General features: G+C 40.3%; 1 protein-coding gene across 3 annotated transcripts in view; it reads right to left on the bottom strand.

Annotated features, from left to right (window-relative positions):
- LOC139469740 (follistatin-related protein 5-like) overlaps positions 1–27,662 on the bottom strand; it is a 105,109-nt gene that overhangs the window by 8,895 nt on the left and 68,552 nt on the right. For all 3 annotated transcript variants that reach the window (XM_071252006.1, XM_071252008.1, XM_071252009.1), the window contains exons 5-14: positions 9,515–9,907; positions 8,088–8,297; positions 7,383–7,546; positions 6,512–6,629; positions 6,047–6,205; positions 4,858–4,998; positions 3,205–3,488; positions 2,159–2,344; positions 1,660–1,840; positions 520–714 (exon numbers count right to left, since the gene is read on the bottom strand). In XM_071252006.1, the coding sequence (XP_071108107.1) occupies positions 520–714; positions 1,660–1,840; positions 2,159–2,344; positions 3,205–3,488; positions 4,858–4,998; positions 6,047–6,205; positions 6,512–6,629; positions 7,383–7,546; positions 8,088–8,297; positions 9,515–9,907 (2,031 nt within the window). The remainder of the gene's footprint in view (positions 1–519; positions 715–1,659; positions 1,841–2,158; positions 2,345–3,204; positions 3,489–4,857; positions 4,999–6,046; positions 6,206–6,511; positions 6,630–7,382; positions 7,547–8,087; positions 8,298–9,514; positions 9,908–27,662) is intronic.

Genomic DNA, 27,662 nt, shown 5'->3' on the forward strand with positions numbered 1-27,662 from the left:
GTCGGGTAATAGGCGGTCGGGTAATAGGGTGTAGGGTAATAGGGTGTAGGGTAATAGGGAGTCGGGTAATAGGGGGTCGGGTAATAGGGGGTCGGGTTTTAGGGGGTCGGGTAATAGGCGGTCGGGTAATAGGGTGTAGGGTAATAGGGTGTAGGGTAATAGGGAGTCGGGTAATAGGCGGTCGGGTAATAGGGTGTAGGGTAATAGGGTGTAGGGTAATAGGGAGTCGGGTAACCAGGTACAGTAAAGTACGGTTATAACGAACTCGATGGGACCACTAATTTTAGTTTGTAATAACCATAGTTCCTTAAAAGCACATAATCAGCATTTATACAACAAATGGTCAGGACCAAAATATAAGTTCTGTAAGTCGTTATAAGCCTGTTTGTTATAACCGTAGTTTACTGTAGTAAATTTGGTCTCGTCCCAGGCCTAAAGTACACATTACACGCAAATAAGTGGGGGAAAATCCATGAAAAGAAGTAAATGAAAACAACACCCCGATTAAGGATGTCCTACCATCATCTGAAACTGTCAAGACAGAGACTTTGCCATAGAAGTCATCCACAGTGACGATGTGCTTGGAGTCAGGTGCGACAAAGGGTTTGCCTGGGATGGCGGTCTTGGAGATGATGGTGTCGGTGAGGTAGTCCATCAGTAGCTGGATGGTCTCATGGGTGGATTTGGACACACACTGGACGATCACATGTCCACCTGTAACACACAAACACACACCTCAATATGGCTGTCACTCCACTTGTGTAGACGCAGCTAAACTCGCCAGTTATACCTTATTCCTCTTTGTGACCTTGCCACTTCAAGACTGATTGACATTAAGCATATTCCACCTGCTGAGAACCTTGAACCATCTAAGACATATGGAGTTATCTCCAGCACCATTACATTACATGAAACCATTATGGTGACGTCAAGCTATTGTTCTTGCAGTTGATTGTGAGGCAGTAACTGGCTATTCTGAACATGCAGTGACTCACAACAAGATACAAAAAGAGTACTGACTCACCACAAGATACAAAAGGAATACTGTCTCACCGCTAGGCAAAAGGAGTACTGTCTCACCGCTAGACAAAAGGAGTACTGACTCACTGCTAGACAAAAGGAGTACTGACTCACCACAAGATACAAAAGGAATACTGTCTCACCGCTAGGCAAAAGGAGTACTGTCTCACCGCTAGACAAAAGGAGTACTGACTCACTGCTAGACAAAAGGAGTACTGACTCACCCCTAGACAAAAGGAGTACTGACTCACCGCTAGACAACAGGAGTACTGACTCATCAATTTTCATTTTGTTTGTTTCTTGTTTAACGCCGCACTGCAAAAAATTAAGTCTGGACCAAATAATCCAGTGATTGACATGATGAGCATTGATCTACGACATTGGGATAGGATAACCTGTATCAGCCAAGTCAGCAAGCCTGACCAGCTGATCGATCCCATTGGTTGCCTTTTATTGCAAGCATGGATTGCTGAAGACCTATTCTACCCCGGATCTTCAAGGGTGACTCACCAGTAGCCATAAAGACATAACTGACTCACTGATACCCATAAAGAGAATACTGACTCAACATAAGTATAAATCAATGGGTTCAAAGGGAGAATTGACTCACCGATAGGTACAAAGGGAGAACTGACTCACCAATAGGTACAAAGGAGACACTCTTGGGTACACAGTTATAGGAGGAGAAGTCGATGGCCTTGACATACTTCATGGTCTTCAGGTCAAGTTTGAACAGTCCCTGCTGGCCGTTGTGGGTGATGTAACCGTAGTTAAAGGCGTGGTGCAGGTCATTGGTGGGTGCCAGGAACAGATCCTGAACCTGAGAGGAAGAACGACATACCATTTACAAAGTTGAGACAATTTATGGATGACAACTTCTTTAATACAAGTCTTGCTTGATATATATATCCTTGTATAAGGATCTATTCCAAAACATCGCCTTTACAGTATTAAAAGTTGTTATCCATAAATTGTGTCTACTTTGTCATGGGTCAACTTCTAAGTAATGCCTATCGAACAATTCAACATTCATTTTAGTAAACTTCTCTAAGACAATTACAAATTGGCAAATAAGATAACCGGATCATATCTTTAACTATGATTGGCAATGACATGTTTGTAGAATTTAGACACTCACCATATCGAACCTGTTGCCTACGGGCTGTGTATGGACTGCGTGGTGCTGGATATATTTGCTGGCGTCACGGATGACGATGATGGTTTTGAGGCTGCTGTCGGTCTCGCTGTTCCAGCACAGAGCCCAGACCTGATCAAGATGCTCCACATAGTGCAGAGCCATGGGGGCCTTGTCTGTGTCAATCACCTGTAGAGAGACGGAACATAAGGGTTCATTCTACACTGGACACAGTGAGAGCCATGGGTCGCCTGACTGCAAAAAACGGCTGAGTCAAGTGGAAACACATTGTAGCTTCCATCTGTGGACAGACACTACATGCCACTGTTTTGTGGCCAACTCATGAAGCCCATGAATAGAGGTTTCAGCATGTGGTGTACAGCCCTGGTCAGTCCAAAACTTCATCATGTTCATAGTTTGGACTTGGTTTTGCGAACAGTAACACTGATCGCATAGGCTAAAAAAATTTAATAGTGTTGGTTCTCAAGCACAGTCCGCATCATCATAAAGTCCGCGGCATGTTTTGTTTTTATTTCCATTTTCAAAACAAAACAAAATTCCTTAAATATCTAAAATCTTGAACACATGTCCCTGCCAGTGAAATGCTACAATACTTCAGAACAAAATAATTTCGCCAAAATTATGGTAAACAAAAGTTGGTTACATACTAGCTTGAGCAACAACAAAAACCTAAAAAAACAATGAGGGACCGCACTGTAGTGAAATGCTACAATACTTCAGAACAACATAATTTCGCCGAAATCATTGTAAACAAAATTTGGTTACATACAAGCTTGAACAAAAAAACAAACAAAAACAAACAAAAATGCCAGACCGCACTATATTCTCAAAAGCCATTGCCTGTGTTATTATTGTTTATGTATTTATCTATAAAAATTGACTTTCACATGTTATTGCATCTATGGAGTCATATATGTAAAACTGGTGCTTAGTGGATTTACAATATGTATAGTTTGTTTTACGTTTATACATCCACAAAGGCAAAACATACTGAGGTCTCCAACCAGTGTCCCTGATGTCCAACCAACCTGAATAGGGTTCAGCTTCCGGGCTGTGTCCACCACAATGACTCTGTTGAGCCTGGGCTGACTGACATACACAAAGTCCTTGACATTGGTGACTGCGCCCCACTCGCACCCCGTGGCTGAGTCGCACATCTTGAGGGGAGCATCGATGTTGTCGGGGATGAACTTGAAGTTGCCGAACTCTGGCGTGACATCTCGCTGCAGGAGGCAGGTCTCAGGTTCGTAGACGGTGTAACCCTTGTGGTGGAACACGATGAAGGAGCCGTAAGACTTTTGGGAATATGAATCTGCAAAAGAAAAAAAGGGTCAATTAAATAAATGGACATGTTTATCAATGAACCGTCAGCCAGAGTTGCATGCAAAATTTGATGAAAAGCCTTTGAAAGTGGCCTCAATGATAATATAGAGAAGCATAATTTGTATTTAACGGACGACAAAGAGCAAGCTCTACAATGAAACTTATTTTAGTCACAGTACCTAAACCGTTTCCTGGGAATAGTCACAGTAAACATATTTCATTCACCTTGGGTGAGCGAGTGAGTTGGATTTAATGCCGCTTTTAACAATACTCCAGTTATATCATGGTGTGTCAGCTTCATGTGGGAGGAAAGCCCAAAGTGATGCAGGTCTTAGACGTTGACCACTTCGATGAAACCCACATGGTATGGTGCTGACAAACCTAGAAACATAATCGGGGCAAACAGGGATTCGAACCCACAATCATAGATTTCTGGCATGCCCAAGGGATGCAACTCTGCACAGCGAATCGCGGCGCCTTAGATGACTGGACACCCGTGCCCCCCATCAACCTTGGAGAGAGGTCATGAAGTATGTTGGGTCAAAAGAACTGAATGATGATTAGTCAACAAGATCAAACCTCTTTCTTATGTACCTAGACTTGATGAAGTATTTATTATTACCTATTAATATATATTAAAGTTAAAGAAGTAATTATATATTTAACCTTTCTTGTTATTATACAAGGTTGGCTCGGGAATGTTACAGCTTAGTCAACAGTTGTTATTCGTAACGATAAACTGACTTGTCTAGTCATTACAGCCCTATGCAACATCTAAGTCTAACTAAACCCTGCGCCAATCACAGATAAACAATTGGGATACCAAGACACACTACTAAATAAGCAAGTTGAAACTAAATATTTCTGATACTGAGTGAGTGAGGTTTTATGCCGCTTTGACAGTATTCCAGTCTTATCACTTTCAGCGTGATGTGCAATGAAATCCCAAAGTGATGCAGGTCTTCCACTTTCATGGTGGGGACAAACCTAGGAACATAACCAGTGTGAATCTGGGATTCGAACTCGTGATCATAGGTTTCTGTCACACCCAAGGGACCTAACTCTTCACCTTAGATTCCAGCTCTTTAGACGACTGGACCACAAATTCCTTTCAATGAGTAAGGATTTTGTTTGTTTGTTTGTTTGTTTGTTTGTTTGTTGACTGACTGCATTATTCCAGCTATATGACAGTGATCAGTAAATAATCGAACCTGGACCAGAAAGTGAAAAATTTTAACTTACTCACTCACTCACTCACTCACTCACTCACTCACTGTTAGTAGCCTCTTATGATAAGCATGGGCTGCTGAAGACCAGCTCAAACCCAATGGTCATGGGATGCACAAGTATGGACTCACAAGAGTTTGTCTTGTTTGGGTTCTGTATGAAGATGGAGGCCACGTCATCAGATCGGCCGGCCTGGTTGTTGGCAATACACTTGTAGGCGCCAGTGTCCCTCAGGTAGTCAGCCTTGTGCACTGTCAGGGTGCCATTCTCATCTGAAGCAAAGCAACTCATCTCTTATTGGACAAGTCATATCTATTAATTTGGTAGATTTGTTTGGTTCTTGTTAACACTGCACTCAGAAATAATGCAGCTATATGATGGCAGTTTGTAAATAATCAAGTCTGGACAAGACAATCAAGACATTGATATCTTGAGCTTCGACAGTTGGAATTTGATGACATGCATCAACCAAGTCAGTGAGCCTGACCTGCCGATCCTGTTAGTCGCCTCTTATGAAAAGCATGGGTTGCTGAAGACCTATTCTTACTTGGATGTTCATGGGTCTGAATTGGTAGAAGAGTGATGCATATATATAAATGTGATGCTCTAACTAGGAGTGATACAGTCACGTCTGATGAGGGAAGATGTCTTGTTTAAAAGAACAGTCACCAATGCCTACATCACCACAAACTGTCAGTCAAAAAGCCAGGAACAGTTGAACATGTAGCCCAACTGAGACCTATGCTTTACTAGATTCCCAACTGGCATCTGTTATTCCCTAGATTCCCAACTGGCATCTGTTATTCCCTAGATTCCCAACTGGCATCTGTTATTCCCTAGATTCCCAACTGGCATCTGTTATTCCCTTGATTCCCATCTGGCATCCATGCTTCCCCAGATTCCCAACTGGCATCCATGCTTCCCCAGAGTCCCAACTGGCATCTGTTCTTTCCTAGATTCCCAACTGGCATCTGTTATTCCCTTGATTCCCAACTGGCATCCATGCTTCTCCAGATTCCCAACTGAGATCTATGCTTCACTAGATTCCCAACTGAGATCTATGTTTCCAACATTCTTAACTGAGATCTATTTTTCTCCAGATTCCCAAATGGATGTTCTCAGTACAATGTCTTCCAAGTTATTTCCACCATATGTTCATTGCAAAAATAATCAAATGTTAGTGGATTTACTGAAAAAAGGAAATCCAGCCTAAATTCACAGACTGTGAGTTAATTTTGAGCATTACACAAAGATTATTTAGGAACAAGTAGCCACTGTCAAAACCAAAAATGCCATAATGGAAATTAATTCTCCACATACGAGTTCTGACGAAATGGTTAGGTGTATCCGGAATGGACATCTCGTTGACCTCCCAGCTGATCTTTGGCTTGGGGACCCCCTCTGCATGACACTTGATGACCACATCCGAGTTGGACTGCATCAGTTGTGACGATGGCGAGATACGGACCAGAGGGGGCACTGAAACAGACAAAGCATCACCATCATCAACATGTCTCCCATTGATTATCAACTGTCTGAAACAGTACACGGAGTTGGTAAATCTGAAGTTATACTTTTGCCGTTGCAATGTCCTTCCGATTCTGGTTCTAATCTTAAAATGCATCAGAAATTTTCAACAAAGAGGTTTCTTGCCAAAGAACCAAAATTATTCGATACACGCAACAGGTTTAGACAGTGCCAGTAATCCGTTAGTCTGAGATTATTGAAAGTCTGGAGGGACTAGCTGTTTCTCCAAACAATCCAGTAAAGTTACATAGAACCCACTCTGCACTTTGAGATTATGTATCTGCTGAACCAACGGGTTGTTGATGTCCTCGCAGGTGTAGTTTCCCATGTGGTGCACCCCGACCTTGGAGAAAAACAGAGACCCATCCTCGAAAACCTGAAACAAAACGTGACAATATTAGGAGTAATAGCAGGAGTGAGCAAGTATGGTTTTACATCACTGTTAACAACATTCCGGCAATATCACAGAGCGAAACACCAGAAATGGGGTTCACACATTATACCATGTAGGGAATCAAACCCCGAGCATTCACGGTGGGGAGCAAAAGCTTTAACCACTAGACTACCCCACCAACCCTTACATTATCAGGAAGACAAAAGGTAAACTGAAGTACAGTTCCTGAAGCTTCCTTGGCTGCCACTTAGGTTTCCATAACAACACAGAACAGAGACATGGTCTTTTTCAATCTAGTGGCACGAGAAAGGGGGAAATCTAAAGTGACCTTCAGATCCACTTCAATATGTTGCAATTTTCTTTTGAGAAAGATAATTGAACATCTTCTTTAGATATGATTATTAATTATTTTATGGAGCACCTGGATACAACTGTTTTCATAAATAGTGGACAAATCACATGACTTAGTACATGCTCAGATCTTGTGAACCGACTATGTTTTGAAACAGACTCAGTGTTACCTGATCAACATGTTTTCACCAAGTTAAAATTATGCATTTACATGGGGTACTTCAATTTTCATACAAGTTGGAAAAATCAAAATTGTGTCAGGGAAATCAGATGTCCATAAGGGCAACTAAGTTTACAAAAATACCCACATTCCTCAAACCTACTACTTATTCGAATGGTCTTGTATATTAAAAAGTAAAGTTCCTAAATCATCTTGAATCCTACCGTGAGTTCATCATTGTTCAGTTCACGGATGTCAGTGCTAAATCTCTTCCAGACGATCTCCTCTGCACCTGACACACTACACTTAAGTTCAAGGCCATTCCCAACGGTAGCCAAGGTCGGGATGACTTTCATGTCCTGCTGCAATTTCTTCACCTTCATCGAACCTGAAGAAAGAATGTCGACATCCTATAACTACGTTGGAAAAAGACCAAAATCTTTTTTCCCAATTTCAGCACTTCAAACAGTAGCCTGTGGCCTAACTAGGACCTTGTTGGCAAATAATTATGTCTGCATCAAAGGATGCTGATTGATTGCAGCATAGTTGTCTTTGCAGGAAGATTCAACAAACTATTTAAATACTTCAGCTGGATACAGGAAATTGCTGAGGCTTCTTGTTTCCCAATCATGTGGTTATCATTTACCACATCCTCCATAGTCTGATGTACGTAAACATATTGATCATCACATTTATTTGAAAGGACTTCAGATGCTCTGATGCGTACATGACCACACCCTAATTGGTGGTCCTTCACTTCCTTCATGCTAAAACAGATTAAGGACGAAAATTTGCAAAAAACATTAACATGTTAAGGTCATCTCTTTAAAAGTTTTTAAATAGTTTGGAAAATTTCCAAGTTAATTGCAAACAAAGTTGTGAACGGCTGAAGTCAATGGCCTAACTAAATGTGTTGTGAAGACATGTACCATTGAAGGCAGCGATGAATTCGCTAACAGACAGTTTCCCATCAACAGGGTTGCGGTCGGCATAGGGGATCATGTCGGAGAGGATGCAGGCGTCGGAGAGACGCTCATAGTGTTCCTTCTCCTCCATCTCTCTGGCCTCAGCATCCTCCAGGTAGAAGTCAAGGTCACGATCATAGAAGCTGAACATCAGAGTTGCCAGGTACTCGCGCTCTGAAACAGTCAAAGATCACTTGATGCTATACATGAATGGCTTCTACCAGACACTGAAACATTTGTTTCCCTGGGAGAATCATTACTACTTTCATCACCACAGCACTCAGGGATTTTTTTTACTTCTTTGGGCAAATTACCAAATGGCTTAACTTTTGTTGGCAGGATATCACTGGACCTAAACTCCTGTCGGCGGTAATATGCCAATTCTTAATTGAAGTGTTCACGATGAATTTAGCTAACAGCAGTAACGTGAACGTCTATGAGGAATCAATGAGTAGCATTTTATGTCACAGTATGCAATTCTTTAGCACATAACAGCAGGCAAACCAGACATGATCCACATCATCAAGAAACAACCATTCCCGGGCACCCAACGTCAGTACTCCTCAGTTGGGCCAATTCCTCTGAATATCTACTGTACAAGTCACATCATCTTCAGCTACCAACAAAAACCATCAGGGACATGACACTTAAGAACTCAAATGATTACAAAATTGGACTCTCTCTCAAAGCTAGAGTTACAAGATGACAACGACTGAAATAAAAGTAATCAACTGCTTGGGATGTAGGGATACAGAAAGTCATGATACAACACATATCACAATATGTATCACAATATGTATGTTATAGTATGATACACACTGCAATATCTAATAAGGGTGTGAGGTATTACTGGTATTTCAGTAAACTGAAGTCCATTCTTTCCACAATACATATCACAATATCATTTTTTCATGCTCGCTATATCGGGTGATTTAATATTGGGACTGTTATCATGTGTTTAATGTTATATACTTGCCAAATATCTTCGGGGCTCCAAGATGGCTATGTACATTATATTATACAATATATCATGATATGTAAATCGCAAAATAGTGTGATACACTTTAAACCTCAAATACCTATCCCTGATATCAAATGACAACCTGGTAAGTCAACTCCAAGCCGCTAAATGATTAGATACCATCGTGAACCTTGCTGTCTAATGACACTGCAGATTACGGCTTCATATTTACAACCAGGGCCTCCATTCCAGTGATCTCAGTGCTACAATTGTTGTAAATCTATGTTAAAGTGGAACAGCTCAACCAGACCACCAAGATACGGGTAACTACCCATTCACAATTTAGTCACTCTTGCAACAAGCAAACAACCTGGAGAGTTATTCTGCCCCAGAATCCCCCTGGGAGAGAATCCTCATTAGATAGTCCTACCTTCCTGGACTTCAGTTGGGCAGTTGGGCTCAGTGAACTTCTCACAGTGATACTGGAGCAGGCTCTGTTTGAACTTCTCATATTCCTCCCTTGTGCATTCCTTCTTCCTCTGGATACCCTTTCCTTCTACACTCTTCTCCCCATCTTCTAACATCAGGTTGGCCTTGACCTGTACGTCTTCCTTGTAAACTGGTTTTTCAGTCTGTTTGAGAGGTTGTCCCTTAGCTGAAGTTTTTGGGTAGTCATAGATTTCAGCAGAGTTGATGATGGGAGACTTGATGGCATCTTGTGGTATGTCATTGTCAATGTCAATTTCAGATCGGTCAATGGCAGGTGCTTCAGTGTTCTCTTTGACCTTGACCTGTGCTTCAGCCTGTTCCTTGTCCAGCTTTTCTATAAAAAAAAGAAAACATTAATAGTCAATCCAATCATCATATTTGGTTGTTCAAGAATTCCCAGTTCATGTAACTGCAAGAGAAATGGATCATATTGCAGTAGAGCATGCAGTTGTTCAATAAGACAAGATCTCTTGTTTCTTTGGCACCACATCAGTGCCATGTTTATGGACGGGTTCTATCAACATCAGAGCCTCGATGCCACACATTAATCAACTGACACACCAAACATTGAACACAAACACAGGAATAAAAACAGGTTTCAGAATCAGCAACACTTGTTGATAAGGCTTCCACAAATATGTCCTATCATCCAAGCAGGGCAACAGTGCAGATGTATTCCCCATTTGATACATCATAAAACAGGCAAGCCAAACTACAGGCCATTACTCATAACTAATGGGCAGGAGATCTGAGCACAGCTTCATTTCAAAATTACATTTATTGCAAAACCCTCCATACATCAAATTCTGCCACTGAACTGTTGAAACCTAATGAGGCTCTGATGACCAAATCCAATCAAGGGGCCAGGAATGACAATTTGCTGTTCACCTTTTCCAGATTCATGCAAAAGATATTGTCCTAACAAAACCATAACTTTCGTAATGAAGCGTACATATCCAATTCGTTTCTGATTTAGCTCAGTTTTTAAAGTCTAGAGAAGGTAATAATTCCATCCAATGAATAGACTACAGCCTGCCATTACTCTTCCAGTTTCTATTTTTTCATGTCACTATCAGTGATTTATTGAGCTGCAATTCAGAGGCAATTCTCCGTACATGGCGCACAAGGACCCCCACGAAAATCAATGGTGACGGTCTCCTCTTCTGCATATTGGACTGGATATCTTATGAACCTAAGACAGAGTCATTAACCCCACACATGCACAGCATGGGGGAACTTCTCTTCCTGGTGCAAGACCAGAAATAAACAAAGTTTTGACATATTGATCGGATGACAAAGTTTCGCATTGTTACAATAATGCATGGGTAAAATAAATGACAAATGTTTTGATGTACACGATAACGAACATATTCTCATTCATTGGTTTGGCCAGAATGCTTTTTCCAAGATGATGGGCGATAAGAGTTATGAACTGTTCAAAATGTCACATGGATGTAACAAACAGTGCTATTTCTTTGAGAAAATCAATTCTGATAGTTTACAAATTCAAATCATCCATTGCGAATGAAGAGGGTTTTACACTAAAGTTGCAGTGTGTGATCAGCCTGATCCAAATAATCCAGTGGCCATTGGGGTTGAAGCAAAGAATCCAGTGGCCATGGGGGTTGAACCAGACAATCCAGTGGCCATGGGGGTTGAACCAAACAATCCAGTGGTCATGGGGTTGAAGCAGACAATCCAGTGGCCATGGGGGTTGAAGCAAACAATCCAGTGGCCATGGGGGTTGAACCAAACAATCCAGTGGCCATTTGGGTTGAACCAAACAATCCAGTGGTCATGGGGGTTGAACCAGACAATCCAGTGGCCATGGGGGTTGAACCAAACAATCCAGTGGCCATGGGGGTTGAAGCAGACAATCCAGTGGCCATGGGGTTCAAGCAGACAATCCAGTGGCCATTTGGGTTCAAGCAGACAATCCAGTGGCCATTTGGGTTCAAGCAGACAATCCAGTGGCCATTTGGGTTCAAGCAGACAATCCAGTGGCCATGGGGTTCAAGCAGACAATACAGTGGCCATGGGGTTTGAAGCAGACAATCCAGTGGCCATGGGGGTTGAAGCAGACAATCCAGTGGTTGGTTGAAGGTAGCACCAAGGATGGGCACAACGACAGCTATGGGATTGAATCAAACAAATCATGTATGGATTTGAATCTTACAGGAAAAGATTTGACTTAATCCCATTGTACATATTTCAACTCCAAATTGTCCTAACCCAACAAATGATGGGAGACATGTTGACAAGATTTAAATGTAAATCATCACAGTTAACAAACTTGCCTACAAATTCTGTAGACATCCACATGTGCAATAAGGTAATTCTGTGGTCTGATCCCATAAAATGATGTAATTTGGTAACTGAAAAACACATTTGGCATTTCTTTTTTCACTTAATAATTGCAGTGCAGAGTGCTAAGTGAAACAAAACATAAATAAAAAACCTATCATAATTTCTATGCCATAGTCCTTCAGCCAGGTGAATACCTTGCATCATCACTAAACTGCCATGGTGCAGTGCGGATATCAAGTTTTACAGACTATGAAACATTGCTACACAAAACAATATGGACAAATCATGCATTTTGTATGAAATATCAATTCTTTTGACAAATACAATTTTACACTTTATGGGTCATTCCTGTCAAGTTCAAAGTTGTTTACACTGACAAAATAATTGAAGGGAATGCTTTAATTTACTTCAACTAGACACAAAAGTTATTTTGAGACACCAAAGAAAGTTGTTTTGAAATGGCTCCAAGTTAGACAGATGCCTAGCCTCCTGACTTCTGTCGCATCATGCCATTATGGTAATAGAATTTGAGGTAAGATATGAATGTCTGGTTGCCATGACTACACATCAATTTCAGATCTGTTTCTTGTGTTCCATCAATCATATATGCTCTTAAACATTAAGCATCCATTTCATCAAAACCTGATAATCCTTTACTGAGAAGATGAGACATTAAACTAATGGGATATTGAGCATCAGTCAATGTATTAAACAAACTGATATAATATATAAAGTATTCAATATTCAAAAATAATGATCTTCCAAGGGGGGACAAGCATGGGTTGCTGAAGACCAATTCTAACCTTGATCTTCAAGGGGGGACAAGCATGGGTTGCTGAAGACCAATTCTAACCTTGATCTTCAAGGGGGGACAAGCATGGGTTGCTGAAGACCAATTCTAACCTTGATCTTCAAGGGGGGACAAGCATGGGTTGCTGAAGACCAATTCTAACCTTGATCTTCAAGTGAGGACAACCATGGGTTGCTGAAGACCAATTCTAACCTTGATCTTCAAGGGGGGACAAGCATGGGTTGCTGAAGACCAATTCTAACCTTGATCTTCAAGGGAGAACAACCATGGGTTGCTGAAGACCAATTCTAACCTTGATCTTCAAGGGGGGACAAGCATGGGTTGCTGAAGACCAATTCTAACCTTGACCTTCAAGGGGGGACAAGCATGGGTTGCTGAAGACCAATTCTAACCTTGATCTTCAAGGGAGAACAACCATGGGTTGCTGAAGACCAATTCTAACCTTGATCTTCAAGGGGGGACAAGCATGGGTTGCTGAAGACCAATTCTAACCTTGACCTTCAAGGGGGGACAAGCATGGGTTGCTGAAGACCAATTCTAACCTTGATCTTCAAGGGAGGACAACCATGGGTTGCTCAAGACCAATTCTAACCTTGATCTTTCTTCATGGGGGCCTTCCTATCAATACCCAGCAGCATTAACATCACTTAATCACTTATTTATTAAACAAGAGGATTAAGGACTGATCTATCTGGTGCTCAAACTTTTGTACGTCATGGTTATAACCATGTAATCTCTTCAGCTGCCCTACAGGTCTGATTCTTATTTTGCATCAGTTCAATTCACAAACACAATTTGATAATTAGACTAATATCACTGAAATAGATGCAGATCTCATGTATCATCAGCTTTATCATAAGAAAAACACATCAAAAGTCGATAGTCATCATTCTCCTTTACATTTCAGATTTATTTATGATCTGAAAAAATATCTCACAGATGGATCTAATGCAATTTCTTTGAAGGAGTCAATTAATTTCTCGAAAAAACATTTCTCTAATGTAATGATATTAACTAATATTCCATTAAGTCAAAATGTACCATATGAACATATTATGTTTGACAAATGACCATGCTAAATGGGGAACGTATTCCACACAAGGAAATATGAAGCATTGTCGGTACGTTATTGAGCATACGTACATGATAATGAACCATGTGACTATTACACAGAGCCAATCAACATCTCTAATGACATGTTATGGAAACTTTGATCCAATTATTTGGTTAACTTGTCGAAGTCACTTTGTTTCCATGGCAACAGCATTTCTACAATCAAGACAGTATGTTTCATTTCTGAGATAAAGACAAAAGGGCGAAAAGGCATCCTAATGCTCCTCCAAGTCGAGACAGGGAAGTCAGGACTGTGGGAAGTTGTCGAGAGATCCTGTTACTTCACTCAGGACAGATCAATACTGACTTTCTCACCGACAAAATCAAATTCTTCGACACAATGCATCCAGACTCATTACAAAATGAAATATAAAAGACTACATGTAATTGTGCACAGCATCATCCAGTTTCAGTGATATGGTAATTAGCAATATGTAGTCATGATTATTCTGATGGCGCCAAAAGATGGTCCTGCTTGACAGATCATCTTCCTTCTGTCTGTAAGCCAACCAAGCCAATGCTTCTTATGTCTAGAAGAGGAATCAGTAAGCTGGTATTGAATTCTGGCCTGTTCTGTGGAGGAAAATCTTTTTTAAAGCCTTATTCACAATCAAGATACTTCAAGGAACGTGACTTCAATAAAAAGACACGACGGTGATTGACCTCTCAACTTTTGGTTTCTTTGGTGCCTGTGACATTTTGCCCTGGCCATCTGCTCAGCCGTAAGTAGATGTCATCCTGGCCCCAAAACACTATTACCATTCAGGCACAGATGGCGCTTCAAAACCTGCACGTATTGATTTCAAGAAGACACACAAAAACATGGTCAATTAACACATTTCTTTCTCACATCCACCAACATACAGGAAGTGCATCCTCATCTCAAAATGTCCACAAGATACGCAATCAATCCGTCTTCTTCTCTTTTCGGGTTTTGGAAATGTGGTTTGCATGTTTGAGACAGGTTTGAATACATTGATTACTTCTTACAGGGGAAATTGCATCTGCTTCTCACACGTTCAACTTCCATCACCTTCAGGGCAGCACAAGTTATCAATATCATTTACACAATTTCATGGCTTACCAGCTCTTGGCACATTCACACTTCCCTATCAGACATATGTCAAATTTCCCCATTCGCCCAAAATAAATCAAATCATTAATTCCTCATTACCTACTCCCTGGCAATGTAGGGAAAGTATGTAAAATGAAACAACTTTTGTGTCAGGTTTATTCACAAGAATTTGTGATAAACATTTTCGGATATTTATCTGGACAAATCATTTCAGTAATAGGAAGAAAAGGGGAACTTCTTGACTGGAAGTTTGACTTTTGAAACTGGTTGCCCATTTGCCAGTAAATCAAGTGTGTGAGAAAGAGGGATTCAAAGCCTCTTTAAACAAAACAGCAATTATATCACAGTGTCTCAGCTTAATGTGGGTTGAAAGCCTGAAGTAATTCAGGTCTTAGGAGAGAACCACTTTGGTGAAACCCATGAGCATAGATATTGTGCCGACAAACCTAGAACATAATCAGGGTGAACCGGGATTTGAACCCACAATCACAGGTTTATAGTGTGCCGAAGGGACACAACCCTCCACAGTGAATTACAGCACCTTAGACAACAACTGAATTAAGTTAACTCTCATAACACTTCAAACATTACTAGCTACTCTTGAGTGTTACAGAATTAATGGAATACAATACATATTTGCTCTTTCCATGCATAAAGCTAGCACTCTGTATGGCCTTGCAAACATGTCCTCACAGTATGCCTCTAAATCTCAACATAATTGAAGCTCATAATGTTGACAGCTTAAGTCAGTCCTATTCCAGAAACCACTTATCCCTGACAATATTTAAAGAATAGCCTACTCACATCTCAGAATTACAGGTTATCTGTCTGGAGTGAAAGAAGTTGGTGCCTTGGAAAGGAACTTTCACCATTAATTCACTTGGGACAGGTAATCTGTAATTCTGAGAATCAAGAAGGTCATTTGTTATATAACCCATTATCTTTTTACGGAGAAAATGAAGAAAGTGTAGGTTTCCTGAAATGGAGACATCGGCTCAATTACCCTATTGTTGGAACAACGTCAGATAAAATCGTCACGATGTCATGAACAATCGATGTCATCATCTTCAATTATTTGCAGCAAGGTGTTCATGTGATGTCTCGCTGCTGGGACACCATGCCGTAGTTTGACATGTAAACACCACTCAGACACAGCATACTGACTCCAGGCCGATCAGTCCTTGTTAAATTTAAGCCCCTTAATGCTGAGCACCAGGAAGGGTAACAACAAGTACCATCTTTTAACGTCTTTAGGTAGGACAGGGCCAGGGATCCGGACGCCCTACACTCCGTGAAGGCACTCTACCAAGAAACCACGGAGGTGTTCACAATGAAAACAACGCTCAGTAGGAATTACTGAAAATAACATCCCTTATATCCATGCCCCTATGGGTGATATTTACATGTACAGTCTTCTAGAATTTCTGCAACTCAGTGGGCCTTTAAAACCATCTGATGCCCTGCTTACGCTTGTTTAAGTTTACAACCTAACGTACAAGAGGAAAAAAACCAAAATGGCTGAATGAGCCCAGCTTCCATGCTTAGCATCAAAACATTACAAAAGATTCATTTTGACAGTTAATGCAGCTTGTTATTATCTTTAACACAGTGTGTACAATAAATGAATACAATGAAGGATCAATGTACACATTGTTTTGTTTCATTGTCATAACTCCTGTTTGCTCTGGCTTATTATACCTACCAAGCACATCCTAGAGTGAATATAGTGTTATGCCAGCCAGCAATATGTCAGCTATATTGTACAACTTTTTCTAGTCACTATATGGCTGAAATACTGCCGATGTGACTTTAAATTTTAACTCACACCCCTCCCAATGTTTCAGCTACATCGAGGCGGCCTATAAATATTTGGGGGTAAGCAAACTAGTGGCTGATGTACAAGCAACAATCCATGCCACTGGGTGTAATGATGACACGTGACCACCTGATACTCAGTATAGATGACACTTGACCACCTGATACTTAGTATAGATGACACGTGACCACCTGATACTTAGTATAGATGACACTTGACCACCTGATACTCAGTATAGATGACACATGACCACCTGATACTTAGAATAGATGACACGTGACCACCTGATACTTAGTATAGATGACACATGACCACCTGATACTTAGTATAGATGACACATGACCACCTGATACATAGTATAGATGACACGTGACCACCTGATACTCAGTATAGATGACACGTGACCACCTGATACTCAGTATAGATGACACGTGACCACCTGATACTTAGTATAGATGACACGCGACCACTTGATACATAGTATAGATAACACGTGACCACCTGATACACAGTATAGATGACATGTGACCACCTGATACACAGTATAGATGACACGTGACCACCTGATACACAGTATAGATGACATGTGACCACCTGATACACAGTATAGATGACACGTGACCACCTGATACACAGTATAGATGACATGTGACCACCTGATACACAGTATAGATGACATGTGACCACCTGATACACAGATTACCCTGATGAGAAGCATGAGCTGCTAAGGACACATTCTGCCCAATGAACCCAATAGGGCAAACATCAAGTCGTGGAACTCTTCTACATGAAATACAACTGTGCATTTTACATGAAATGTCCTGAGCTAAAAAAACGTCACAACCTTTTTATATGAGTGTGGCCTGTTTCCGAAATGTCATTATAGCTAAATTATTGTCAAACTGCAAGATACCTCAATATGTATTACTTCCTACGCAGAGTTTGATTTAAAGGATTTGATTGATCTTGCACCAGATGCAGGTTGACATGAAAACAAATCCAGGTTGCACCCTGGTCCCATAAATTTATCAAAGTTTAAACATAGATGCATAAACTGGTCTAAATAGGTCAAGTCCCGGATCCCTGATGACTGTCACGTGTCATGACTCACACTTAACACAGGGATTACTGATGTAGTATGGTAAATAAAGCATAGAGGTATTGAGTGTGTTCAAAGATGGAAAAATTAAGGGTCAGACAAAAATGTATAAAAAAATGTACATGCACTTGGTGCAAGTAGACATAAATATTAGGTTGCAGTTTTCAATAGTAGGTTGCAGTGGTGCATGTTTTAAATAGTTAAATTGAGCCCTGATACATGACATTGGTTTGATGTGTTCTTGATAAATAATTGAGTAGTGAGATTTTCAGGTATAGCCATCACAGGATGCAATGCCATTTTGCTGACTGGCAAGATGGATTATAAGCCATTATGTGTCTTGACTTTTACACAATTCTTTGTCTGGTTTAACTTTTACCTGGCACCTGTATAGAAGAAAGTAATTACTTAAAACAAAACCATAACAATTACATTAGCACCTCTGCATCTAGTCCTGTGTGAAGAATATGCACAGTTACTTCAAAGAATGCAGGATAACTCATTTAGAAAGAATGATACCAGGAAAATGCAAACTTGATTAATGGAAACTTAATACAATCATGTCTGACAAGAACTGGGAGTTGTAACTCCAAATGTAATTACAAAGACTGTTATTATTATCCCGATAGATAAAAATATCTCAACTGTTATTAAGTAGAGTCAGTCCATGGTATAACTTGTTCCAAGTCTTGAAGACAGGTATAAACCAATGCTGACAGAATTCTGAAGTAAACACATATGTTTGTTTGTTTGTTGTTTGTTTGTTGTTTAACAGTGCACTCAGCAATATTTCAGCTATATGACAGCGGTCTGTAAATAATCGAGTCTGGACCAGACAATCCAGTAATTGACATCATGAGCATCAATCAACCCATTTGGGATATGATGACATGTATCAACCAAGTCAGCGAGCCTGACCACCTGATCCCGTTAGTTGCCTCTTACAACAAGCATTGGTTGCTGAAGACCTATTCTAACGAGGATCTTCACAGGCTGAACACATACAATATATGTAATACAGTGCAGAGTCTTAACATCAATTGTATACCTATCACAGGTTGTCGAAGCACCTTCAAGTAAGTGAGTGCATGAGTGAATTGGGTCTTAATACTTTATTCGGCAACATTGTATCTAATTTATTTGCTTGTTTGTCTGTTGTTTGATTCCGCACTCGGCAATATCCTTTTACGTGATGGCAGCCTGTAAATGATCAAATCTGGACTATTCAATCCAGTGCTAGATACTGTGAGCAACGATCCACACAACGGTCCATTTAATCGAGGCCGGGGAGTTGACCGTATTAAAATATGTTGAAACAAATTCAACAATTAAAACTTCATCCTGACGTGTTCAGTCCAACATTTAATGTAGCTTTTAACAGAAACATAGGTTTGTTGTGTCAATCATTGCCAGAGCTAGTCCCTATACAAGGACTATCGTTTTCTATTTCTGAACAACCATTTTCCACAAAACTAATATCGTCACTTCAATTGCACTTCATGAATTGCAAGAGCAATAACTCTGAACTTGAATCACCATAAAGCTGAGAATGGTTTAAAAAGCAATTCATTTCTGGTTTAAACCACCACTTAAACCAAGATTTCATTCTAAACCATATTCATGTTTATATTGTAGATAATCCTCACGTGCGGCCTGACATTTGTGATTTCATTATCCTGCCATCACCCAGCGTAAAAAATATCATGTTGCCATGGTTACAAAGTAAAAAGCATCAACTGTCATAAAATATCCCCCAGAAGTCCACACCTAGACTTTAAATCCCAGAAAAGTCATGCTGGTTATTTGAAAAATTTAATCTTTTTAAGAGAATCAAATTGAAAAGTTTCTCACTCCTTTCTGAGTTGCTTTTATTGATCCTATGACTTTCCCAGCACTGGAAAAACATAATCTTATAATACGCCTCAGTCTAACTGAGCCTCAAATAGTGTATATAGGGTTTTATAGCATGGTCAGCAACACTGCAACACTACGGAAGGCTTCAACAGGTTGCCGATTGTAGGTTGGAAATAGAGCCAGCTCTTCTGCATGTTATTCAGATGAAGATTGAATGTCATTGTGTGGGTCGGGCTGACGATAAGTTGACATTTCCTACCATTAAAATGTCCAGTGTGAGGAACCATAACGGCAGTTAATTTATCATCCCAAACTGGCTTCCACAGGATATACTGCTTGGGGTTGTGATGTCATCCATTACCATGATGTCACAATCAAATGACATAACCAGTCTCTTTGCCACTGAAGCTGTTTTTACACTCAAGAGACTGCCCATTACTGATTACAAACTGAAAAGTTGAAAAGTTGGAAGAGTGATTTTGGATGAAAAATAGAATTTTAGGACTTTTGATAACAAATATATCTCGGCAAGCCTCAGGGTATCGACTTGTGATGATATATATGATAATATATATATATGTGTATTTGGCGTATTAGGTCACACGCACACATGCATCCGGACTGGTGTGATCAAGGGGAGAGGTGAGATGAAATGGGGCTTAACATCGCATCCAAGATTATTGCACCTATATAGTGCATGCATGCATGAGGGCGTGCACATGAATGCACTCAAGTCCGGACTAATGCCGATTTATAGAGCTAGCCCGCTGACATACCATGCCGCAGTTTAACATGAAGCCTACCAGTCCTTGTTTTAGCCCCTTATTTTCGAGCGCCAGACAGGGTAACAAAAACTACCATCTTTTATCATCTTTTGGCATGACACGGTCAGGATCGAACCCTGGACCTTCCGCTCTCTTCGGCGGGCACTCTAACACAAGACCATGGAGGCTGTCGATCATCTAGGGTATTATGTGAACTACTTTCTGCTATGGCTGCTCTACTTGTTCTTTCCAATCAAACCCATCTCTACATCATGGAGATGCCTGGAGTATGATGGAGGAAGAACTTCTTACCAGAGAATATGCTAGTGGAGGTACCATGCCCGGATAATGACTTATTTCCTGATAAATCACTTCACACTAGCTCGCAATATCTTCCTGTTTCACACATGACAAAAAAGGTTAATAATGTTTGACACATTTCAGTAAAGGAAATTGGAAATCAATAATCTAACATCCCCCCCTCCTCTCCCCCCTAGGGACATTCACAGACCCTATGATATTGCCATACATACACTTCCATACAGTGTTAATGCAGGGCTTATGAGAGAAAACAAGTTTATTTCAACCTTGTCACTGATCTCCAACAATTTTAAAAAATGCATTTCACAATAACACCCACACAATTTAATTGAGTGTCTACCGAAGTGAAGAAGTATATAAGAACACATTAGATTTGTCTATAAAACACAAATACTTTTCACGCTATCAACTGAAACCCTTTTAGCATTATTTAACAAGGTAATTTATAAAACAAAGTTGTGGACATTGTACTTGAAATAATATTTTGTATCAATGTTCCTGAGTTCCCCAATGTACTCACACCTTTGGACTTAAATGTATAAGAATGCTCAAAACCCTTGCGACTACATTAGTGTCAGTCAGCCTTTGAAATTATGCTATGCCAGCCTGAGACTACTAAATTGTGTTGAGGACAAATCTATTGATGGTAGTCCTCATTGATAAGTAGTATTTGAGGGTCATAATTCTGAACCAGTTCTCAATTCTTCAATTTTGCTACAAATTGGAACTGAGTGAGTGAGTATGATGTTACGCCGCTTTTAGCAATATACCAGCAATATCACGGCGGGGGGGCCACCAGAAATGGGCTTCACACATCGTACCCATGTCGGCAATCAAACTCGGGTCTTCAGCGTGACGGGCGAATGCTTTAATTACTAGGCTATCCGACTGCCCCTCAAATTGGAACTGAAATAAACTGACAGAAATTGTAATCGTAGTAAACACTTTTGTCTTGTTCAAGCAGAACAACTACAAGCTCAGAGAACTAGAGAAGAAACTTTACACTAGTCCATTGGAATAGTTTTATGAAGGTGTTTCTGAGGCTGGCCCGTGCCATCAGTAGACAATTGGAAAGGAAACAACAATTATTGAATATTACAAAATCAAAATGTTTGCTAATATACATGGCTGTTTACTTTTCATAGTTATAGTGTAGCTGTGGGTGTGAACAGATGTTGCAATCCACTACATGTAACAGTAGGACAAATGACGTTGCTTGCAACTGCCACTACATTCCTATTGACATACCAACAGCTGTAGCATGTTCACATGGCCGAGTTATACTTCTATTGAATGTTGACAATGTCAACAAATAATCACACTGATTCCTGCAGCTGTTAACTGTATAAACATTTTCATCATTTCCTTCTTTTCATAACTTAATGAGGACATCGCTCTTCATCATGACTGAGCTATGTTACAGCTGAACATACACCTAAAAAATAATTTTGCTCTATTCACACGTGTAGTGTAATAAAGTATAGTTTTGCCCTGAGGGAAAAGGGTGTAAGAGTTAGGATTTACGCCGCTTTTAACACTATTCCAGTTATATAACGGCATGTCAGTTTCATGTGGAAGGAGTGAGTATGGTTTTTGTACCGCTCTCAGCAATATTCAAGCAATATCACGCCCGAGGAACCAGAAATGGGCTTCACTTATTGTATCCATGTGGGGAAACAAACCTGGGTCTTCGGCGTGACGAGCGACCGATTTAACCATGAGAGCTGCCCCACAGCCCCTTAAAATCGTCACAGTGGAAGGAAAGCCAGAAGTGATGCAGGTCTTAGACAGTTACCAATTTGGTGAAACCCACAAGCTCAGCTGCAACTGACAAACCAAGAAACATAATCGGGGCGATCCAGGTTTTAAACCCACAACCATAGGTCTCTGTTGTGCCCATGGGACACAAGCCTGCAAGGAATGGACAGCTGAACATAGTTTTAAAAGATCATTTTATTCTGAGTTGTGTTACACAGTATAGATTGCCACTGAATTATGACATTTGAAGCACAAGGACACTTAAAAAGTGCAGGATAATGTATTTGCGGTGAAGCATCTTCGAACTGGATATCTATGGGTCAAGTAACCCATACCTGTGACAATGACGTATCCGAAACCCATGTTGTTCAGAAATGGAGGATGATTGTTCCGTCATGATGGGTGATTACTCAGAAATGGAGGGTCATTGATTTTTGCAGGACTAAAAGACACAGGCCCCATAACAATCAGTAGCACTGTTCCATGGATGTATTCTGCCCTGGGAACCTACATGGGACTGGCCATCAAGCCACATGTTGGAAGGCTGCACGCCTCAACACCGTTGGTCAAATCCATCCAGTCCACAGTTTACTGCTGACTGGACGTTCATGTGAAATAACCTGATTTTTGGAGAAAACAACTCGTCCCTTATGATTTGCACTAATCTCGGGAGGAACGGATGAATGGCTGTCTATCCGTGAGATGACACCATTTCAGCTATTGCTGTTCCAGGATGTCGCCGAAGTAAAATGCAGCGATGCCCACCCTAATTGAAGCTACGGAGTAATCAGTGGGGTAAAAAAGTGTAATTTCATGTGAAAAAGAAAAAGCTGGTTTTTGCTTCGACATTTTCATTATGCCGATACATATGTGAAGCATGGGTACACATGCATTGATGCTAGTAAATCCTCTTGCGCCTGTATGGTTAAATAATTATGTCTAAACCTTAACAATCCAAACATTGAAAAAAATGGCCATCAACATCGAAAAATGTACTGGAAAATAGAAGTTCCATAATGGCATGCTAACCTCATCAGCGACATACATTGGGACCACATTTCAAACAGACACATATTTTGAATAACTTTGGTAACTTTGGTAATTACAGGTTATAAATCACTTACAAAAGCATTTATTTAAAGCTGCTGTGAGGGGGCAGTACTACTCCAGTTGGTTCTAAAGATACTTCTGGATTTTGTCAGAGAGTACTTATAGATATTGCCGCAAGCCATACTGCTGCAGTTGAATGTGATATAGCAGTTAGTATGAACAAGATGTGTGGTTTTTTTTGTATGCTTGTTGTTTAACACCGCACTCAGCAATATTCCAGCTATTTGATAGTAGTCTGTAAGTAACCGAGTCTGGACCAGACAATCCAGTGATTGACATCAAGAGCATCGATCTACGCAATGGGGATACGATGACATGCATAAAGCAAGTCAGGGAGCCAGACCACCCGATCCCGTTTGTCACCTCTTACAACAAGCACAGTTGTCTTTTACGGCAGGCACACTGCTTGCAAGACACACTGAGTACGCTTAGAAGAAATGATGGCTGTATTATCGAAACTCACTTTCAGTTGAGGTCAACTTTAATCAAATTTTCAGACACGACTCAGTCCTGAATTCAGCTGTACATTACAATGTGAACTCTCTTGTCACTTGTACATTCATCTCTGTTCCATCATGATATCCGTCTCCTCCATCTCGGCTCCAAATGGGGGTTATCTGAGCCCTGTCCCCTTCATCCCACAGGAATATCTGCCACCCACTGACCATCCTCTGCCTCATCACAACCCAGGGCTTTGTTGGATACCCACCCATCCATCCACTCACACACACATCACATCCTTCACTGTGCAAACACCATGCCCTGCTCATCTTCTTATCTCGGAAACAGCTTTGTGGGTGATATTCATGACATTTCCACACTACAGAATTGCTCATTTCTCCAAATTCTTTTTCCAGATCCAGAATGTCATATTTTACGACCCAGCTGACATGTCTCTATACACAAGTGAAGATAATTGACAAATCAGTGCCAATGGAATAACATACTCAATCATTTCTCTACACAATCACCTGAATCATGTCTGTCCCGCATGCTCTAAATATACCTTCCCTGTGACAACTCTACTTTCAATACTTACACATCGAAGATTTATAAATATTCCTCTCTCATCCCCAAGACAAAACATCACTCGTGATGTGAGCACATTAGTCCGCTCAGGGTATACAAAGAGTTTATGTGCCCTCATCACCATTTCTAAATCTGAAATTCTTTATTCACATCTAACTGACAAGATATTCAAATGAAACTACCAATGGCCCTCTAATGACTCAATCAAATACATTATTCCACTGTTAAGAATAGAATAAACAATAACATAGTTTACATATTTACATATTCAGCCAAATGAATCCAAATATTACCAAAATATTAACCATAATGTCGTAACCCCAACAAGACAGGAATAACCATTACTATCTCCTTCCACCTGACTGAAAACCAATTCATGAATTTAAAGAGCTTCCACTCTTGACATCTTTGTTAATGTGATGAATCCTCCAATTCATCAAGGTACCAGTCACAGAGCCTATTTAAAGTTAACCTTGTCCCATTCTTTCAAGTCAGTAAGCTACATTCAGTGACAGAAGCCTCCTATTAAGTAAACATATAACGTCAACGCCAGAAAAAAACCAGTCTTGATTATCTACCAAAACAGATTCCAATAGACATAAAAGGCAAAAAATTGGTGAAAAATGAAAATTATATGAATGGATCACTGAAAATCTGTGATAACACCCCATCCTGGCCTACCAATAGCAGCTGCCACTCACACAATTTGCATAAAAAGCTAAGTGTTTGTTTGCTGCTTGATGCTGCACGCAGTACTCCTGCCATATGAAAGCGGTGTAAGTCACTTATTCTGATTACGATGCATAAAAATAACAGTAATTTCACCTGGGCGAAAGGATAAGTTAGCCACTGACAATTTGGCTTGGCTTGGCTTGGCGAGCACAGCCATGCAGTGTCTAGGACTGTAATTTATACCCTTGTCGTGGAGCCAACACTAGCAAATATGAATTATGTACATATTTAGCTGATGACTAAAAAACACATGACAGCAACGATAATCAATAACTTGTGTTAACTATTCCTCACCAATACCAGCCACTGAGATGAATTCCTACCACAGATGATCTTCATGAATAATTCATGGTACCTGATAAACACAGACAATCGAAACTCTAATAACCCTGCCATTAATGTGCAGCTTACTGTGGCATAATGAAAAGCGATTGGCATGCAGGCATGACAATGTAGGGACTGTTCCGTGTATCACCTTAAATTGTCCTGCATTCAGGATTTTATATAGCAGTCAGCCCAGAAGACTACAATTTATTCCCCCTTGCACCTCATATGCATTTGCATCAGCCACATCAATAACAATAAACTATATCTATGATGAGTTTTGTTCCAGTTATGTCTCTCAATCCAACATTCAGAAGGTCACCTCAACTTGGAGACTTGTAGCATAAAACTGCAGCATCTTGACCAGTTATACAACACTTGTATCACATACTTATGTGGATTTGTAGAATATAACTGCAGCATCTTGACCAGTTATATAACATTCATATCACACACTTATGTGGATTTGTAGAATATAACTGCAGCATCTTGACCAGTTATATAACATTCATATCACACACTTATGTGGATTTGTAGAATATAACTGCAGCATCTTGACCAGTTATATAACATTCATATCACACACTTATGTGGATTTGTAGAATATAACTGCAGCATCTTGACCAGTTATATAACACTTGTATCACACACTTATGAGGATTTGTAGAATAAAACTGCAGCGTCTTGACCCTTCAAGATGTCCAACAAGAAACACATATCCTATTTTCGCAAATATTTCCAAGCTTCTTCTGCCATTAGAATCTACATATGTTCCTTCCTAAATAGACAAGTCCTGCAAGGCCAACATGAACAGCTTGCAGATTGCCATCATTACTGATGCCATAAAATTGGTGGTTAGGCTTACAATGGCAGGTCAATACTTGTCGTTTCAAAATATCTGCACAGTAAGAATGTTGAGTTTCCAAAAGTCATATTGGTATATTGTGTGAGATAACCATCGTATCACACCCAGTTAGGTGTACTGTGTTTATACATTGTTATAAATAATCACTCCAAATAGATGCATTAGTGAAATGTAGCGGGCCATGTTTTCTAATGTAGGCATTGTAAGAGGGGCAATTCCTGATGTCCGTCGGCGCCGGTCATGTACAGTCATCTCCTTCCATGTGGTGTCAGTACCTTGTTAACTCCCACTCATGAAAAGCCTACACAAAGGTAATCAATGTGTCCCGAGTCACAGTCCACAGACCAATCTTAAGGCTACAGCTGTCTTAATTCCCATACATTAGCAATGACTTTGAAACATCTTGGCACTTACAGAGATAGAATTCACATACCCACTTGCCCGCCCTCAGACGCAAACTTTCAGGCCCACTGGATGTGTCATATCATGTTATCGTCAGTCAGTCAGTCAGTCAGTCAGTCAGTCAGTCAGTCAGTCAGTCAGTCAGTCTCAGTCAGTCAGTCAGTCAGACAGTCAGTCCTATTACGTGAGAATAACCTGCACCCATTATACCTATCTGGGGACTGAACTCAGGTCTTTCGCACGATGACATGGTGCATTAACCTCTTGGCTACCCAACTGCACCTCAATCATTTGACAATATGACACAGAAATCTTCAGCCTGGTTTGGGATAAACTGCTGCATTCTGTTATAAACTGGACCGAGTTCAACCACTTTCATTATTCCTTAATCAACAAGTTTTTTTAATCAAATCATGAATACCCCCCGTAGCCCACAGCATAGAAAGTAGACACAATTGTTACCCCAATACAAAGTTCATTCACATTCACACTTCAAGTTAATTTTTTAACATAACCATTCAAGTTCAGTCCAAATGACTCCAAGACACTGTGAATGATTTAGTACCATCTACTAGCATTGTCACCTCGCTGACTGATAAGTACATTTCCTTGTAACCAAGGCACTAAAGCAAAGTGCTTTAATCTTTCATGACTCAGGGGATAATGATGATGTGTAATGCTTCAAAGCCCAAACAACGAAGGGAAGTAT

The sequence above is a fragment of the Haliotis cracherodii genome, unplaced genomic scaffold (assembly GCF_022045235.1).
Source record: "Haliotis cracherodii isolate W230 unplaced genomic scaffold, xgHalCrac1.p SCAF_2, whole genome shotgun sequence".
Lineage (NCBI taxonomy): Eukaryota > Metazoa > Mollusca > Gastropoda > Lepetellida > Haliotidae > Haliotis > Haliotis cracherodii.